At 41.4% G+C, this 20,718-nt stretch overlaps 1 protein-coding gene across 1 annotated transcript in view; it reads left to right on the plus strand.

Annotated features, from left to right (window-relative positions):
- Window positions 1-355: 355 nt before the first annotated feature.
- The window catches only part of LOC146702206 (uncharacterized), a 46,243-nt gene continuing 25,880 nt past the window's right edge, over window positions 356-20,718 (plus strand). Inside the window, exons 1-2 of the mRNA XM_085468915.1 lie at window positions 356-374; window positions 4,590-5,242. Coding sequence (XP_085325041.1) covers window positions 356-374; window positions 4,590-5,242 — 672 coding nt within the window. The remainder of the gene's footprint in view (window positions 375-4,589; window positions 5,243-20,718) is intronic.

Raw genomic sequence — 20,718 nt, forward strand, 5'->3', positions numbered from 1 at the left:
GTTTTTTAGAGACCACAGCACATGTTAAAATAAGGAAGGTTTATTCATCAAAATTATTAATAATCAAATAGACAAAACATTTTTTTCATCATCCCCAAAAATACACGTTCAAAGCACCACAACAGCAGCCCGATATCAGACAGAAGCTCTCAGCTGAGCTCTGTAGAGTGGGAAATTATTATGAAACTCTATATTATAATTTGTAGATTCAAGCTGCTCTTCATATTTTTGGCCAGCAGATGTCACCAAAGAGGACTGTGTTGAAAAGCTTTGGGTAATGAACCTTTTTCAATACAAGCTTCAGTGTTTCAGAAAGCTTCATTTGGCCATCACTGATATAAATAATATTATAGAAATGATCAGAGGAGGCAAAAGTACATTTACTCTATACTTAAGTAGAAGTACAGATATTAGTGTTATAAATACTTCAGTAAAAATATTCATTCACCTTCTTTACTTAAGTAACAGTGAAAAAGTACAGGCTCTGAAATGTAATCAGAGTAAAAAAGTAAAATTGCTCCTTGAAGAACTTTTTAACCACATGTTTTTATCCAAAGTTAACTGAACCTTGTGCTTTATTAATGTAATAATAAAATAAGATTAGTAAATGAAATAAGAACTATTTATTTCTAATAAAGGTTCTCTGTTTGAATCAGTTAATTAGAAAATGAAGGAAAATAAAACATATGTGTATTTTCTGTTGCCTACATTGTAGAGGGTGACTTTGCCTCTAAACAGGAACATGAGCAGGGAAGAGGTTAAAGTGGGATTGAGCAGGTGGGAACCCTAAAATCAGCTGTAGTGGCTCAGCGTGGGGAAAAGAATCACAGCTCACAATAATTTCTGTTGAGAGCTCCAGTAGATTTTCTTAAAGTACAGGCTCTAGACTAACTTTTTGCCATGGGCGTACCGGTACGCCTAACTTTAAAAAGTTAGGCGTACCGGCACAAAAGTTAGGCGCACACAAATTTTATAATAATTGACATAATATAATGTGTTTTTCTGGATACACTGTGCTTTTTCAGCTTTCAAAGATTGATGACACCGTGTCAGAGCACTGGCTATGAATTTCAGAAGGATCAGGCCTTAACTTCACAGAAGAGTTATCAATAGTTCTTTTCCTATTACAGCTACATCCACTTCTGTCGGGCCTAGGCTGCTCACTATGGCTGGGTATCATCACTGATTTCTATAATCCATTCGATTCCGGTTTTCAAAGTCCCGATTCGGTTCAACTTAGCCTCAGACAGTCAGAAATATTATAATTCTGATCATTTATCAGTACTGATACATGTGAGACTTCATCAGAATTGGGAACATCACAGCAGATGCCTTTGTGTCAAAGTAACTGAGAATAAAACACAGAAAAACATGAAGGAGATTTTTCTGGTCTGGCTTTTTATAGCAGATAACCTTAAAAACATTCTGCAATATTCTGCATATAAAGTTTAAATTACTTCAGTATTGAACAACAGAAAAATTAGGCTTTCTTGTCCGAGGTCATTTAAGTGAAAAAAAAGAAAAAGACAGCGCTGTAAACAACGGTAGACTGCTGGGTAATAAACGAATGAATAATACAGAAAACAGAGATTGGAGACGGGAAACTGTTCTTGAAGTACAGAGAGAGAGAGAGAGAGAGCTGTGCATGAAGTGTGATTTTAATAGTCGTGGATAGGGATGGGTATCGAAAACCGGTTCTTGTTGAGAACCGGTTCCCACTGTTTCAATTCCTTGGAATCGTTCGCCACTTTTATAAACGATTCCATTATCGATTCCAGTCGCCCCGAATGACGTCATCACGTTGAGTAGCGTCTTTTACCCAGTAGGAAACACGGCGCCTGAGCGGCACAAACGCTCAAAAGTTTGGTTACACTTTATGAGAAAGGATGACAACAGGGCAACGTGCAATACTTGCAAAGTAGAGATTTCATCAAAGGGAGGAAACACTACGAACATGCAAAAGCATTTGCTCAAAAAACACGCGATTGCGTTCAACGAATGTCATGTTTTTGATCCGCTCCGGACTAGCGAAGCTCAACCCAGCAGCAGCGGTAGCGTTTCCACGTCCTCTCCCGTTAATACTGCAGGTAACTAATCAATTAGCATTGCATATTATGTTAGCGCGATTTACCTTATTACAAAACCTGCTATTACTGTGCGTTGCATTTAGATAACCATTATGAGAGAGACAGAGTCTGGCTCAGATGCTGGCAGTTCTCGCTGCAGTCTACCGGTAGCGTCTCCTTTCAGGCCAGGATAGACGAATGTCACCGAGCAGTGTCTAAGTTTGTGGTCAAAGGCTTGCACCCATTTGCCACAGCAGATGCCCCCGATTTCACTTTGGTAAGTGAATGTGTTTAATTGTAGGCAGGACATTACTGGATATTCTTGTGTAATTGCTACAGAATAATTTATGTTAAACTTTGTTATTGCTACAGGAGAATATTTATTTTATTATTTTACATATACATTTTTTTTCCTGGGGACCCTGTGACACCCCATTGAAGAGCCGTAGGCTGGATCTCTTAAGAGCTCACTGTTGGGTTTGTAAGGCCATGTTACTCCTAAATTTCTATCTTGTTCAAAGAGAACATATAAAACACAGTTCTAAGCTAATCGACTTTAGTGTTCTCCTTTTTAAAAAAAAAAGAATCGATAAGGAATCGAATCGTTAAACAGAATCGAAAATGGAATCGGAATCGTTAAAATCTTATCAATACCCATCCCTAGTCGTGGAAGCAAAACAGCAAAATTCATGACGACATTGATCAAATGTGAAGCGCAGTTTGCTGCTTCTTTTGCTGCTGGCTCGGTGAATTTTGGTTGGAGAGAGACAAAACCTGCAGCTCAGAATCGGCGCAAAAGACGTAAACACAGAGCTCTGACAGCGTGTCCATCTACGGGTCGTCGGGTGAGAAAGCCGAGAAAGACAAAGCTGATTCTGATGCGTCGGTCCGCTCTGTGTTTACGTCTTTGTGTGGAATCCGTGTACCTGCTCTCATTTGCTGTTTGGTTGTTGTTGAAATGGTTTTGTGAGCTTTAATCTGAGAATCTGGTGTTTCTGGCAAAACACAGTTATATTTAAAAGTCGATTCAGGATTTAATGAATTGATATCGCTTTATTCAAGCTACTCACCTCCCACTTCCACCTGCACTTTCAACTGGACCATGGCCAATCAGAGAGGTCCCGCCCCTTACTATCTCTGATTGGTTTAGTCCACGATAGGGGCATAATGTGTCTGTTGTTGACCACAGGGAAGGTTGCAGAGATTTTTATTTTATTTTTGTTACCCGAACAGTTGGTCGCACAGGTGCAACCAAATTTTTTTTTTTTTAGTCGCACCACTGAAAAATTTGGTCGCATTTGCGACCAAATTGGTCGCACTCTAGAGCCCTGTTAAAGTACAGGCTGCTGCTCTCTGTGGATGTACACAACTGAATTCAACCAGATGTCAGCAGATGTTTCATGAGCTGTCCTGGCTGATTTCCATCCTCTACACTGACAGTACACTGTCTTTATATTAGACACTATACTGTTGGTATGAAGGTGGAACTCAGTGAATGAATGTCAGCATCATGAGCTTCAGTTTAAATGAATCTCTGCTACACTTGATGTAATCTAACTGTGACATGAGCACCACAGTCACTGTGCACCAGTCACACACTGTTCTTTACTTTAAATCCATCACAGTTCAGCAAACTAACCTGTTTATCCTGCACTAACCTGCAGAGGATCTTCATGCAGTCTTTAAATAACACAGTTAATCTGCCTCAGATTGTTTTGCAGCATCTTTCACTATGTGGAAAAACACAATGTCACATGTACAGACCCAATATCTGATTTCAACACATGAGGACTTACATGTAAACTTTAATCTCCAGTTGATCAAATCCCACTGAGCAGTCCTTCCCTTTAAATCTAACCTCTCTTCTTCCTCTCCTGTCCTGTGTGTCTTATCTTTCTCCATCTCTGAGTGAAGTTAGCTCTCTTCCTTTTCTCTCCCTGTGATGTACAGCAGCTGGACCTTTAGCCAGCAACACACTGTGAGACAAACTGCACACAAACAGTTTGTGTGTTTGCTGATGTTTTTTGATAGAAACGCTGCATTTGAAATTACCTGTTTGTTCAGGTGCTGTGCAAAAAAGAAAGAAGAACAACGTCTCACTTTAACTCCTGACTATGACTCACAGTTTTGCCTCTTTCATCTCTTTTTATGTTTCAAACCCTGGTGATTAGTACACGATCAGGATTGTCTTTCATGTGTTACTTTTCAGGCTCTAATTGGTTTGATGTTTGATGCCTGCAGTGATGAAATAACACCCCTCAATTCCTCAAACCAAAAGTAAAAAGTCTGTTTTGAAAATGTAATGAGTAGAAAGTCTTTTTTTTCTGTGGGGAGTAAAAGTAAGGAAAAAAAGGAAAAATATTTTAGAGTGTTTGAACAGTCATGAATTATTTTTAACACCAGGTTGGATGTAATGTGTTAGAACTACCAGCAGGTGGGGATAAGAGACCTTTAAGGTGTTTGGTGCCACACTCCACCTTCATGTTTAAAACTAGTGTTAATGGAGGGAGCTTGAAGGTTGAGTTTGTTCCACGACTGCATTTCACTCACTGCCTCTGTTTGTATCTCTGTCACTGCAGGACCAACATGGAGCGAGAAGTCAGCGCTCTCAGGAGGCCGACAAACCTCACAGAAGAAAGGGAGAGAAAACATACACCTGTGACAAGTGTGGGAAGAAGTTTACTCTGAAGGAGTCACTAAAACATCATCAGGTCATCCACACTGGAGAGAGACCGTTCACCTGTGACTTGTGTGGAAAGTCTTTTTCCTGGAAGGATTCCCTAAAAACACACAAACTCATCCACAGTGGAGTTAAAGCGTACACCTGTGATCAGTGTGGCAGAGCTTTTACTCACAGTAGCCACTTACAGAGTCATCTAGTTACCCACTCTGGAATTAAGGCATACAGCTGTGACATCTGTGGGAAAACCTTCAGCCGGATTGAGAGCAGAAATACACACCTACGCATTCACACCAGACATGATGTGTACTGCTGTGAACAGTGTGGCAAACAGTTTATAACCAACACGCAGTTACAACAACACATGTTTACCCACACTGAGGAGAGACCTTATAAATGTGACCTGTGTGAGAAGACTTTTAAATCTCCATATCACCTGAGACGACACCAACAGATCCACACCAGAAAGAGACTCTCCAAGTGCAGTTACTGTGAGGTATGTTTTTATATTATATTTTTATCTTGTCATTTTAGCCTGACTGTTTGGAAGAACTCTGCTCATTAACCCTTTAGAGCCGATCGGAGCGGGAACGCTCTGTTATGCGTAACTATTTTTAAATCCCGGTAGCACTGCAACCACGTAAGCTAGCGCAAAAAATTTTTTTGCATATGAAACCGGAGGAGTTGTACTTACATCTGATGCCATCAGCTTGTCCTAGGTCACGGTTTCCTTCCACATAAAGCTTTGCAAAAACTGCATAAAAAGCGCTTGCAGGAACAAAAACATAATATTCCAGAAACACGCTTTGCCGGTCCGATCAGCTGTTTGTAACACTTCTTACGTTGGAATAGACGTCAGCGCGAACTTTTGCATTTCCGCCATTACCTGGCCGAAACCGGAAGTGACATCATTTTCGCGGAAATGTAGTCTTTTTTGCGATCAGGGCCTCAGGGCCTATACTGCTCTTTTTAAAAGTTATCTTTGACTTTATGACTTTCTGTGTCGTTTCTGGGATGCTTAGGACTCATATTGCACTGCTGGAAATAGTTTATTTTGATGCATATGCTGCTTTTTTGCAAATTTGCAGTATAATATTTATTTTCGTTTTTCCTGCAGTGTATAAAAATTGGTGTATTTCAAAAATAAAACTATGAAGACACTCAAAATAAATTTCCTGTGGTGGGAAACTATTTTGTGCAACTTTTTTGTATTTACAGTTTTGAGGGATAAGCCTCTTAAATTTCTCTAACTACAAATATATGTTAAAAAATCAAAAACGATTTTCAATTTTTTTGTAGTTTATTGCACTTTTTTGCAATTTATGTAATTACTATGCACTTAATGAATACATATTATTAAAATCTGGGCTATAATGGTTGTATTGATGTATAGCAACTTGAAATGCTCCCAAAAATGGCTCCACAGCATGTAAAAATATAATATAAGCTCTGGCGGACTTGGTTCTATGGTAGGTCTTAAAGGGTTAAACTGTCTCAGCTAGAGGTGGGTTTTGATAATCGATTTACCGATTAAAATCGAGTCTGGCTTGGATAACGTGACATCAATTCATTAAAATCCTGAATTGAGTTTTTTAATATAATTTTATTTTTCCCAAAACGCCCGAATCTCAGGTGAAACCTCACAAAATTTTGACAACCACCAAACAGCTCAAACAGTAAACTAGAGGAGGTACACGGATTATGCACAAACCGCAGACCTGCGGATTAGAATCAGTGAGTTGTCGCCTTTCTCACCTGACAGCACAGACACAGTCGGGGCTGAAAGTTTGCAGCTCACTGATTCTGATGTTTCGTCAATTCTACTGCATGAAAAAGCAGCTCTGAGTGATTATTCAGATTTTCATTTCAGTTATGATTTTGTTTGTTTTTTATTTGCTCTTTATTTCAGGCGATGTTCAGGATAAAAATGTTGAAGGACTGACTTACACCGTCTTTGTGTCTTTGTTTAGAAGCAGAGCGACACAGATGGATCCAGTTCTCAACCCTGTCATCACTGTGGTGGTGGGAAAGACTTTCGTTGTGACCTTTGTGGAAAAACTTTCAGTCACCAATACACCCTAAAAACACATCAACGTAGACACACTGGAGAGGAACTGAAATACTGCAAAGAATGTGGGAGAAGCTTCCCCACATTAAGTGGATTAAAACAACATGAACGGATTCACAGTGGGACAAAAAAGCACCTCTGTGATCAGTGTGGGTCATCTTTCATTACTGCAGTCGACCTTAAAAGACACAAACGAGTCCACACAGGAGAGAAACCATACAAGTGCAGACACTGTGACAAAAGCTTCTCACAATCAGGTAATCAAAACAAGCATGAACGTACACACATGGAAGGAAACTACAGCTGTGACCAGTGTGACAAGAGCTTCAGGAATCTCAGTTCATACTCCGACCACAAACGATCCCACGTTACTAATAAACTCTTTCACTGTTACCAATGTGCCAAAACATTCACCTCATTGTCTGCTCTGTGCAAACATCAGCGTGATCACTCAGGGCTGAAATCACTCCCATCATAGTAAGATGCATGTCAGTGTCATCAGCTGTTTTATATTTGAGAAAAAAGGTTGAAAGATCTTTAAAATCTTTTAGTTTTCCTTAAACTTGTTGTAGGTATTAAAACTTAGGATTTTGTGTTTAAGATGTCGAAACAATTAATTTTGTGAATTCATTTTTTAAAGTTGTGGTTTCATTTGCTCAAAGTTCATCAATGTTTTCCTGATGCAAGGTGGGATGGATCCATGCTTTTATGCTGTTTAAGACTTTAAAATTCTGAAAGCTGAACGTTGCAGAGATTGAGACCCATTAGACCAGGCAGCATTTTTCAATCTTCTATTGTCCTGAGCTGTGGCCTCAGTTTCACTGGAAGTTTAACCCAAGTACGGTGTCCAGCTGTGGACTGGTCCATGGACCCGCCTGTCCTCCAGGAACACAGGTACACATCCTGGACAGGGAGGAACGCCGGTTTGAGACCAGAGTCAAGGAGACCATTTACGTCAAAAGGGAAAGACTGAATCAAGGAGGGGGCCTAAGGGGACTTTTATTTCCTTTGCAACATCCATTTAAACACAGACAAGTAACTGGACTAAGCACAGTAGGAAATGGTTTTCCCCTTCTCATCAGCAACACCTGGACAGAATTACCCTTGACCTTAAATAACCCCGTACCTACCACTGCCATAACCAGTACATAAAATGAAATACAACCTTCTAGTAGTGTTAAAGACAGGGAAATAAGAAAAATGGCTCCTACACACCAGCTCCTAATTACATGAGGCAGAGGACATAGTAATTACTGAACTTAAAGGAGCCATGATGAATTCAGCTTTATTATGTGATAAGAACAAGTAGTCTGATGTCCTGTAATCATGATGACGCTAAAATTTGAGATACAATAAAAAAAATATACATTTTTCTACTAGGTATTGGTTCAGTATCGTCGATACCACCCTGAATTTTACTTGGTATTGGATCAGAAAGGAAATCAGTGGTATTGCACATCACTGGTCATGATACATCAATACAATATGCATAAGACGGCAAATCATGTTTAATTTATACATCATTCTACCAGTAATCTAGTTCATCAGTTTGTAGCTTCACAAAACAAAATAAAAAGGAATTTTTGCAACAGGTTTTTCAATCAATTTTGTTAATTTTGTTTCCAGATAAGAGAGGCCAGAGCTTTCTTATCCTCTGTGTTTAATCTGGACCTTGGGACAGCTAAGAGCATCTGATCCACAGACTTCAGTGATCTTACAGGAGTGAACAAATTTAAAAGATCAGAAAGGTTTGAGGGTCCTAACCCATGCAACGCCTTAAAAACACATAATAAAATCTTAAAATGAATTCAAAACCTAACTCGCAGCCAGTGTAAGGATGCCAGTACGGGAGATATATAGTCTTGGTTGCATAAAATAAGATAACCTTTATTAGTCCCGAGCGTAGGAAATTTGTTTTGTTACAGCAGTGGACAGTGCAAAGTTGCATAGAAAATTTTAAGAAAAAACACTGGAATAATATATCCATGAGATACTGTACACAATAGAATAGAATGAAATACTACATGCAATTGAATAAAATAGAATACAAATACTATTTACAATTGAGTATAATACAACGATGCCAGAAAGAGTATTGCACATGTGTGGATGTGTGTGCTTAGTCAGTTGAAGTCTTTGTTGTGGAGTCTGACAGCAGTGGGGAGGAAAGACCTGCGAAATCTCTCCGTCCCACATCGTAGGTGCCGCAGCCACTGAAGGAGCTCCTCAGTGCCGTCAGAGTCTCCTGCATGGGGTGGGAGATGTTGTCCAACAGGGATGACAGCTTAGCCACCATTCTCCTGTCACTCACCACCTCCACTGGGTCCAGAGGGCATCCTAGAACAGAGCTGGCCCTTCTGATCAACCTGTTCAGTCTCTTCCTGTCCCCAGCAGAGATGCTGCCGCCCCAGCAGACCACACCGTAAAAGATGGCTGAGGCGACCACAGAGTCATAGAAGGTCTTCAGGAGTGGGCCCTTCACTCCAAAAGACCTGAGTCTCTGCAGCAGGTACAGCCTGCTCTGCCCTTTCCTGTAGAGGGCGTCTGAGTTATGAGTCCAGTCCAGTTTATTGTTCAGATGAACACCAAGGTACCTGTAGATGTCCAGTCTCAATGTCCATACCTTGGACCTCAGTGGTTGCAGTGGGGGATGTTAGTGCCTGCGGAAGTCTACCAGCAGCTCTTTGGTTTTACTAGTGTTGATCTGGAGGTAGTTCTGCTGGCACCAGTCCACAAAGCCTTGAGTCACTCCTCTTTTATAATAATAATAATAATAATACATTTCATTTATAGGCGCCTTTCAGACCATCAAGGTCAACTTACAGTAACATGTAAACAATACCATAAAAAAACATAAGAAAAATGTATATATAGCAAACATGGCAGATAAAATTTAGACATAAACAGTCATAAAAGTATAAAAGCAAATATAAGAACTGAGCAGATCAGGTCCCTGCCTACAATTAAACACATTCACTTACCGTTAATCGGGGGCATCTGCTGTGGCAAATGGGTGCAAGCCTTTTACCACAAACTTAGTCACTGCTTGGTGACATTCGTCTATCCTGGCCTGAAAGGAGACGCTACCGGTAGACTGCAGCGAGAACTGGCAGCATCTGAGCCAGACTCTGTCTGTCTCTCTCATCACGGTCACCTAAATGCACAGTAATGGCAGGTTTTGTAATAAGGCAGATCGCGCTAACATAATATGCACTGTTAGTTGATTATTTACCTGCCGCATTAACGGGAGAGGACGTGCAAACGTTACCGCTGCTGCTGGGTTGAGATTCACGAGTCCGGAGCGGAATTAAAAACACGACATTCATTTAAGGTCATCGCGTGTTTTGTGAGGAAATGCTTTTGCATATTCGTAGTGTTTCCTCCCTTAAATGAAATATCTACTTTGCAAGTATTGCAAGTTGCCCTGTTGTCATCCGTTCTCGTAAAGTATAATCAAACTTTTTAGCGTTTGAGCCGCCTTGTTTCCTGCCAGGTAAATGACGCTCCGCAACGTGGTCATGTCATTCGGGGCGACTGGAATCAATAAGGGAATCGTTTGCAAAAATGGCAAACAATTCCAAGGAATTGAAACAGTGGGAACCGGTTCTCAACAAGAACCGGTTTTCGATACCCATCCCTAATAGATACTAATTATAATTCCAGTATCTCCTCCTCCTCTGTATCAGAATAATGTCTGAAATATCTTACTTACTAACTACATCCACTTACTTGTTTGAAATGTATTAGGAAATAACATGAAATGAAACTAACCGGAAGACTGATCAGACAGCTCTGAGTCCGAATCCGGCTGAACTTCTAGGTCTTCTCCATCCGAGTCACAAGGGTCGACTTCCCTCAGGATCATTTCCAAGGCCTGCTGAGTGGTGAGTCTTCTCTGCATTTTCTTTCCTTGGAGAGGAGGTCCGTACACCACAGAATTCTTCAGGGCAATCCATTGTGGCATCAATCAGACCACTGGTATAATGTTGAAAATGTTGAAATGTACTCACTCACCTTTTATTATTATTTGTAAATATGTGTATAAATGGTTGGTTTTTTGTACTGTTTTTATCAATAAATCTCAGCAACAAAGGAAATACACCCATGTGTGTTGATTTCTCCCTAAGATGGCAAACTGAAACACTCCAAGTTGGTGACTTTTGGAGATTTATTTCCCTGGATGATTGAGAATGCATCAAAGCGAACACAAAAGGAAGTTCACAGCTTTTAGCAGCTCCCCCACCCCCTCAATCACACACCCCCACTCCCCTCCCTCCAGAATTCCCAGGTAACAACCTAATTTACATATGAATGACTAGCCAATTTAGCTCCCACTTGGCTGAAGCTAAAGCTTCATTTGGCTGGAAGGCGGGTTTTAAAGGTAGAAAGGTAGAAGCCTGGGACTCCTAGTGATGGGGTGATGCACTTTTGTACTGTACTCCTTGTCGTCCCCATCAGTGATGAGGCCGACTATTGCAGAGTCGTCAGAGAACTTCTGCAGGAAGCACTGGGTGGAGTTGTGGGAGAAGTCTGCAGTGTAGATGGTGAAGAGGAACGGAGCCAGAACGGTTCCCTGTGGGGCCCCCGTACTGCAGACGACCCTCTCCGACACACAGCCCTGAGTTCTCACATACTGTGGTCGGTCAGTGAGGTAGTCCAAAATCCAGGTGACTGACGATATCATTGACACGAGACAAAATACTTTACAACTTTATTAGTGCAAAAAACCCCATCAATGTATTTTCACATAAACAAGCAGCTGTTTTTATGTGCATTACAGTTATATAAAAATTAACAGTGCAAATGCAAATTCCTTGCTGACAGTTTAACCAAAAGGCATTTCCAGTGGAAAATGGCCAACATATCTTCAGCATAACCATGTAGAATATCCACAAAACTTAAAAGGAGGTTATACACACACAATACGGTAATATTATGTTGAAGCACAGTTTTTATCACCCCGCGAGGCTCCTGCCTACGATAGCCGTAATGCTCCAACAATCCATCAAGCGGTGCGGATTCGTAGCTTAGAAAAGTCATACTAAAACCTTTTCGAGCGCCGTGTACTACATAAAATCGTTTCCAGGTCAGTAAACACAACCAGAATTCATACATAAGACACACAGGATTATAAGTGGCACTGTTGATTTTCAGAAAAATCAAAGGATTGATTTTAAGTGTGCCGTATTTTCCAAAAAAACACGGTAATAACGACGGCCCGCTAGCATGTGCTACCAAAAATAGTGCTTTGTTGTGTATCTGACGGAACAAAGCCACACCACTGAAGTTGCAGCCTTTTTGCAAACCAGTTTTTGCTGCTAGGCAAACTGAAGTGGGTCCAGTGATGAGCTCACCAGGCGCCGAAGCTGAGCCAGGACCAGCCGCTCCAGGGTCTTCATCAAGTGGGATGTCAGAGCCACCGGCCCATAGCTGTTGAGGTCTTTGGCACTGGTACAACACAGGAGGTTTTCCAGAGCTGCCTCAGGCTCTGGTTGAGGAGGTGCTCCATCACCCCACACAGTTGGTCTGCGCAGGACATGACAACCCTTGAGCTGATGCCATCTAGACCTGCAGCTTTCCTGGCTTTAATCCTCCTCACTTCCCTCCTAAGCTGGGTGGTTGAGAGAGGCAGGCTGGAGCCTTGTGTTAAGTGTGTATTGGATGCTGTTGTTGGGGGTGGGGAGGAGTGACCAGGGTGAGTAGAGGAGGTGTTAAGTATCTGAGGTGTCAGAGGTGGAACAGCAGCAGTGGGTGTGGGTGAGTCTGCAGCCGATGTTGGAGACTGCCTCATGGATGAATCAAACCTGTTGAAGAAATGATGCAGTTCATTTGCCCACCTCACATCCCTGCCAGGCAGAGAGTTCTGACGTTTGTACCCTGAGATGGTTCTGAGGCCTCTCCAGACTTTGCCAACATTGTTTTGTTGTAATGCATGTCCCCAGGCTGTCGATGTCCTCTCCGTGGTTTCACAGACCACCTCCCACACAGTAGACTCAAAACAGTCATTAAGAGCCTCCTCGCTTTCCTCTGACCATCTCTGCACTGTGCGGGTGGCTGGTGGCTCCCTGTGCACTAAGGGCTTATACACAGGGACAAGGTGCACCAGGTTGTGATCAGATCAACCTCACTTTCCTCAATTACTTTGTAAATAAGTTGATGGACTTGAGATCCAAAATCTCCTCAAGTGCCTCCCCTTATGAAGATGCCCCTTGTTGTCCCGGGTCATTTACTTCTTTTTCTCCAAACACACTCAATGACTTAATTGCAGTAATAGGTAAAATGAAATCCTCATCATGCTCCTTAGATATATTACCTCCCTCTGTCCTGTCTGGGACTCTCACCAGCAATGGTCCCACACTACTATCCATCATCAACAATTCACTGAGGCAAGGCTGTGTTCCGTCCTATTTTAAACATGCTGAGGTAACCCCTCTGTTAAAAACACAGAATCTAGATCCTACCTCCCCTAGTAGTTCCTACAGAGTCTAGTTATTATCGAGTATTTCCAAGCACATTTTGACGTTTTTTTGGTTTTTTTGATATATCAACTGTTTTGTATAGTTCCGAGACAAGAATGTTTTTGCTTTTTGCGTTTAGAATGTCGCGTAAGGTTAATAAGAGCGCAAACACCTCTCAGTCAAACTTGCGGCTTGCTGCTAACACTGCATCCCCGCCTCATGGTAAAACTTTGCCACTGCCTGGGTCGCCCAACACGCTGCTCGTCGATACGGAGACGTTCACGAAGGCTGAACTCTTCTCTGAACTTCGTAAAGAAATTTCAGCACTGTTTAAAAAGGAACTGACGGCAGCATTTGCAGAGAATCTCACGTCTATCAGGTCCAACATACAGCAACTAAAAACTGACCTTTCCTCAGACATAATGACCATGCAGCAGGAATTCGCTGGCCTCAGAAGCACAGTTACGGAGATGGAACAGTCCCCGCGCTATGATTGTGAAGCTGCACTATTACGCGGACTGTGCTAGGATTCTCCAGAAGGCCAGGGAGCTGCAGACGGTTCAGATAAATAATATGACCATTTCTGTGTTCACCAACCACACTGCTAAGACAGCGCGGGCCCGTGTGGCTTTCAATGAGGTCCTTCGCCATCTTTTAATATTGGGTGGTTACTTAAACTGTGTTATTGATCCTGCCTTAGATCGCACGAATCCTCGGACCCTGACCCAATCCTCTATGTCCAAGTCTATTGGACTTCACACACAGGTGCCATCAAATATCTATCCCTAAATCCATCTACAATCTGGACACCACAGGTTCTGTACAGCATGAGGGTTAATAAACCGTACCCAAATCAATATGATGTGTAAATTGATTTATTCTTTTACCTCCATGCCACAGTGGCTGGATTCTTCACCCCAGTGAAGAGGTTATTGTTATTGCCTGATTTTAATAAATTGAGCCGTTTGCTCTTTGGTACCAAAGCATATCACAAAAAGGTTAATTCTAAAAATCTAAATCAGCTGTGTGTTAGCGGCAATACATGAAAAATCACAGGACCCACCATACAAGCGAGTCTACGAGCAGTTTTTACAAAGATTATATTAATTTTTAAAAAAAACCATATGCAAATGCCCAAAGTCTAACAACACAACCACTACAAAAATGTAACTTTTATACGACCAGATTTTCGTATACTTCATTTAATAGTGTATTCCTCTCCAGCAGTAACTCCTACTTTGTCTGCTATTCTTATGAGGAAAAATTCTCCTGTATGACTCGCAGTGAATCCTGGGATATGGTGGGCCACAAAGGATACACCAGACCCATCCTTGAAATGTGTGGAAAAGTAGGACACGTTCGTCACCACATTTGGAGGACTCTTCGACTTTGGAAAGCCTTCATCGCATCACTGTGACATAATTGCCTACAAATACGGCATTTCAAGTATCAATCCCCTGAATTTGGACACAGTCTTCCTCTCCTGGTGCATGCTCACTTTTTTTGACGGTTTGCAAATAAGGAGGTGGGGCATTGCCACCACTAACTAGTGTGGACCAGAATTCACTCTTACCAAATAATAAAAAATAGATGCTAAAAAAAAACCCAACCAGACAGAAAGATGATAAATTCCCCTCTCGCCCGTGCAGGTGGTTTATCATTCAAGCTCAGGTCCTCTACCAGAGGCCTGGGGGCTGGCATCAAAGAATACAGCCAGTCAAACCGGGGTAGCATTTGTAGTCCCTGAAAAGGATCAATGGTGGACCGTCAGTACACACTGGAGAAATGCTTCCAGTACTGTCAGCTGTTCAGTGGGTAGAAGACATGTGACCGTTACAATCAGGCATTTGTTCAGACTGAAGCTCTTCATTGGCCAGTTTACAGTGTAGCCACTCAGAAAGTAGAGCAGATGTACTAACAGAGGTTCAGCAAACATTTAACGAAATACACATGATGGGACTTATAGTTGGCTTTTTATGGATCCAGCTCACTATGGAGTCAGAGGAAATGAAACGACAGAGTTGTGAAGAAAGCCACAAAACATGGGGTTAACTGAACTGGCTATTAACTTCTGTCAGACAGATAACGAGTATAATAAGGCAAGAAATAAAGGAAACATAACAAAAACAGTGGGAGGGAGAAAGAAATTTAAGGAGGGTAGGAGAAATGAGAAGCACAGGAACGAGTAGGAGAGAGGAGGTGGTCATATCTGGAATAAGATTTGGAAATATTGGTTTGATCACTAGTATTGGTGACTGTCAAACCTTTGAGTCGCCGAGAAGCTGAATAGGGGGATAATGTTGACGCGCCTGCTGTTCAAAATGTAAGTTTACTGCAAAAGGGTTCAAGAAGTGAACGTTTTAAGGTCTTATTCCAGTTTTTAAAACAGAGTATACATTTAGGGAGGATTTGTGTGTCGACGTTCCACTCCACAGCAGTTGGTGGCGGTAATGCACCATTTTGTTGTTTAACAACCGCCAAACAACAAAATGGTGCAAACAATATAAAGAAGAAGAAGCCTGTTCCGGGATCATATGCCGTACACAGTTTGCACAGACGGAGCTACCGTTTCGTCCTAAGCGAGTAAAGTAGGGAATTTGGATGATAAAACAAACTAAACCAACGTTTGGATCGATATCTGCATCGATCTGCCCACCCTTGTCTCCTGGATCGTAGCTGAGATCAGCGTGAACCACGTGGGTCTCTGCTCCCTGATCTGTTTCCTGTGTTTGGAAAGAGTTGCAGCTTCATCGCGGAGTTTCTCTCGGTTTGTGGGCTCATCTAAAGGTAAGCACCGAGCTAACTTTACTGTGAGTTCAGTTCATGTTGAGTTTAGCTCCTGAATGAGGTCTTCTGCTGCTCTCCTCGGTGTCTGTTCACAGTTTATTGTGAACACGTTGAGAGAAGAGTCCAGCTGCTGTGGATGAACACATGAGAGGAAGTGAACTCCTACAAAGTCTCATTTTAATGAGTGTGGCTGCTGTAAAGTGATGCACAGGAAGATGTTAACAAAAACTAATGAAACAGAGATGAAAGTAAACAGTGTTCATATTTGAAAGCACAGAGAATAAAAATATATTGTGTTGGTTAATGTGCAGCTCTTGGTGATTTGGGAGAATCATGTTTTTAATCATGTTGTGGATTGAATGTTGGGTTTGATTTCATTTTGTCTACAGAAGTTTTTCCCACTTGTGATCGTTCAGATTGATTTGTTGGGTTGACTTGAATCATGTGAAGGTTTAAAGCTGCACTTCCCCCAAAAAGAATAAAGTATAATCATGAAGAATGTAAAAATGTCTTCCTGTGTCAAACACAGCTGCAGTCAAAGCAGGAAGGAAAGCACTTAAACCACTGATCAAAGCTCATTAATCAATGGCCATGATTACCGTTCAGTGTTGTGGTTCGAATTTGAGAAGAGACATACGACTGAAAGTCCATAGTGGGTCAACACAAATGATTTTATTAAAACACATATATGTGGTGAAGATGGGCTCTGCAAAACATCAGCCTCGATCTCCCGCGAACAATAGGTGGGTGTGATATTTATACTTGTAATATGCGTCACCGCAGATGCATGTTCCAGTAACTCCAGCGAGGACATATTCTAAAAAAGTTTGGTCCTTTTACAGCATCCTGCCATGCGATTACATTTGTTCCTGACCACCGAGAACACTCACGTTAACTTTTATCGAGTGGAAAAAAAGTTAGCTTGTTTATATTATGCTAACATAGCTGTGTCGCTAGCGGTCACGTAGCACATCATTATATACCAGCTAGCCCAACTTCAGTAACCCTACAAACGTCACTGCTGTTTAGTTTTCTGTCTTCATTTATGCTGGAAGTGATAACAGAGCTGTACGTTTTAATTTGTTTCCAAAACCCCGCAGTCAGGACATGCTATATTGTATTTAGATAGAAGCTAGCGAGCTAAGTCCCTGCTAACTTCTAACTCCGTTAAATGTCATAAATTCCATTTTCATGGATGCCTGGATGTTAAACTCAATTGTTACACCTGGTAGAGCAGAACGCTGATCATTTTATTAAAGATGAAAGACTTTAGACAGTTTTTCAACTCTCAGTAATGCCATAGTGATCATTTGATATATGGACCTGCAGCGGAGTTTAGGCCCAGACACGGCTAGTGACGTCAGACTGAACAACCGGATACTTCCTGACTCCGTTTGAGTCATCTATTACCAGGCAAACTTCAATGCAGCAGGCTGCTGAGCATACACACCAGCCTTCAATATGTGGTAAATTGTACTGTAAACATGTAGGGCAATTCTTTCAACTTGAACTTTGCTCCATAGATCAGTCGAACTCGCGCCAGCTGTAGCTTCAAACCATTAATTAACTTGACCGAGCTTATATGTGTATATAAGATTATAATGTAGTTATACTAACACCTGAAATACAGACTTTAACATAACATCAACAGTTTCAATAAATGTGTCAATGAAGTGATAATGATAAATCATAAATGATGCAACAATAATAATAATGGCCTGTAAATGGTAAATGGCCTGTATTTTTATATAGCGCTTTACTAATGATTATGAATAGTAACAGTAAATAATATTTCATCCCGACAACAGTGAGTGAGTCGCTGCAATCACAGCATTTGATCAATGAGCTTTAATCAGTGGTTGTTGGGGAATAGTGGAGGTGGTGGGACTGAAGGAGTTGAAAGTGTGGGGTGGGGGAGTAACAGGTCTGTCCCTGTTTGTGGAAACCACAGGAGGAGCTGTTCAGGCTGTTGCTGGGTGTGAATTGTTGATGGAGTCTTTAAACTTGTAGTTGCTGTTTTCCAGACTGAAGCAGAGTCGTTAGCTGAAAACTGGTTTTAGAGGTTCATTCAGGACACCTTCTCAGGCTCTTACAGCCTTACCTGTATCATAACAAAGTGTATAAACCCCAATCCACCTTTAACATGGTCCTTCTCCCAAACCTTCAAATAGGACTTTCTGGCCCTGTCATAGTAAAGGGCTGCTTAGAATATTAGAGCCAATGTCACAAAGTTCCTCCTGAAGTATAAGTGAGTGAGAGAGTTTCCTCACTTTGCAGCACAACACGTCTCACAAGATTTCTACAAGCAATCAGAGTGAAATTTGTACTTTGTGTTGTCAGATGAACATATGAGACACTTTGACTCTTCAGTGCAGTGTGGAGCCTAACAAAGATCTGTTTTGTGTCCCAGCTGATCAGCAGGAGGAGAAGAGTCTGACGGAGCAGCAGAGGAACATTTTCAGCCATCTGGACTCAGCTGAGTCACTACAGAGGAAACAATGAGCTCAACACAGGAGGTGAGGAAAATATCACAGTTTCACCAAATAATCAGTCACGTCTAAAACTCTCATCCTCCCAACCTGTTATATGACTGTGTTGTATATTATGTTGTTTTTTTAGAGACCACAGCACATGTTAAAATAAGGAAGGTTTATTCATCAAAATTATTAATAATCAAATGGACATTTGTCAGAGTTTTACCCCTGATACTGCTGGATAAACAGAAACTCACTCAGGAACGAGGTCACACAGAGCTCAAGTTTTCACTCGCGAGGGGGAAGCAGTTGTCTCCAACCCACTTCAACTTGCTTTTCCCCCTGCAGGTTGTTTTTATTGGTTACACACATGAATATTCATAAAGCTTGTTGCTGTATTACCTATGAGAAACTACTATAACTGGTTACGAAGTGATTGTGCTGTGCAAACGTGATTATACATTGTGTGTGGTTATATGATGGGAGTGTAGCTCTCCCAGATTGTTGTTGGTAGAATCTGTTCTTCTCAAGGCTGCTTGTTCCCCTTATCAATGTCATGCATGTAGTCATATGCGTGGGTTACCTAGATAGCAAACAGAAGCATTCTAGCTTTCTAAATGGCAACCTACAACACATACATTAAACCTAACAGTTTTTTCATCACCCCAAAAAATACACGTTCAAAGCACCACAACAGCAGCCCGATATCAGACAGAAGCTCTCAGCTGAGCTCTGTAGAGTGGGCAATTATAATGAAGCTTCATTAGGATTTGTAGATTCAAGCTGCTCTTCACATTTTTGGCCAGCAGATGTCACCAAAGAGGACTGTGTTGAAAAGCTTCGAGTAATGAACCTTTTTCAATACAAGCTTCAGTGTTTCAGAAAGCTTCATTTGGCCATCACTGATATAAATAATATTATAGAAATGATCAGAGGAGGCAAAAGTACATTTACTCTATACTTAAGTAGAAGTACAGATATTAGTGTTAAAAATACTTCAGTAAAAATATTCATTCACCTTCTTTACTTAAGTAACAGTGAAAAAGAAAAAATGCTCTGAAATGTAATCAGAGTAAAAAAGTAAAAGTAGCTCCTTGAAGAACTTTTTAACCACATGTTTTTATCCAAAGTTAACTGAACCTTGTGCTTTGTTAATGTAATAATAAAATAAGATTAGTAGATCAAATACAAACTATTTATTTCTAATAAAGGTTCTCTGTTTGAATCAGTTAAGTAGAAAATGAAGGAAAATAAAACATATGTGTATTTTCTGTTGCCTACACTGTAGAGCGTGACTTTGCCTCTAAACAGGAACATGAGCAGGGAAGAGGTTAAAGTGGGATTGAGCAGGTGGGAACCCTAAAATCAGCTGTAGTGGCTCAGCGTGGGGAAAAGAATCACAGCTCACAATAATTTCTGTTGAGAGCTCCAGTAGATTTTCTTAAAGTACAGGCTGTGATCAGCTGACCTGCTGCTCTCTGTGGATGTACACAACTGAATTCAACCAGATGTCAGCAGATGTTTCATGAGCTGTCCTGGCTGATTTCCATCCTCTACACTGACAGTACACTGTCTTTATATTAGACACTATACTGTTGGTATGAAGGTGGAACTCAGTGAATGAATGTCAGCATCATGAGCTTCAGTTTAAATGAATCTCTGCTACACTTGATGTAATCTAACTGTGACATGAGCACCACAGTCACTGTGCACCAGTCACACACTGTTCTTTACTTTAAATCCATCACAGTTCAGCAAACGAACCTGTTTATCCTGCACTAACCTGCAGAGGATCTTCATGCAGTCTTTAAATAACACAGTTAGTGATTAAATGGATGCTTCTCTGGTGTCCTGGATTGTTGATTACCTGACAGGAAGACCACAATATGTACGTCTCCCACAGTGTGTGTCTGACAAGGTGATCAGCAACACAGGGGCACCACAGGGGACTGTCCTCTCCCCCTTCCTCTTCACCCTCTACACCACAGACTTCAGCCACTGCACAGAGACCTGCCATCTTCAGAAGTCTTCTGATGACTCTGCGGTGGTTGGATGCATCAGCAGGGATGATGAGACAGAGTACCGGGCTGTGATCGACTCCTTTGTCACGTGGTGTGAGCAGAATCATCTGCAGCTCAACGTGGCAAAGACCAAGGAACTGATCGTGGACTTCAGGAAGACCAGG

The sequence above is a fragment of the Copadichromis virginalis genome, linkage group LG9, assembly GCF_057382275.1.
Source record: "Copadichromis virginalis isolate Kocher_CV1m ecotype Utaka linkage group LG9, C_Virginalis_male_GT1.1, whole genome shotgun sequence".
Taxonomy (NCBI): domain Eukaryota; kingdom Metazoa; phylum Chordata; class Actinopteri; order Cichliformes; family Cichlidae; genus Copadichromis; species Copadichromis virginalis.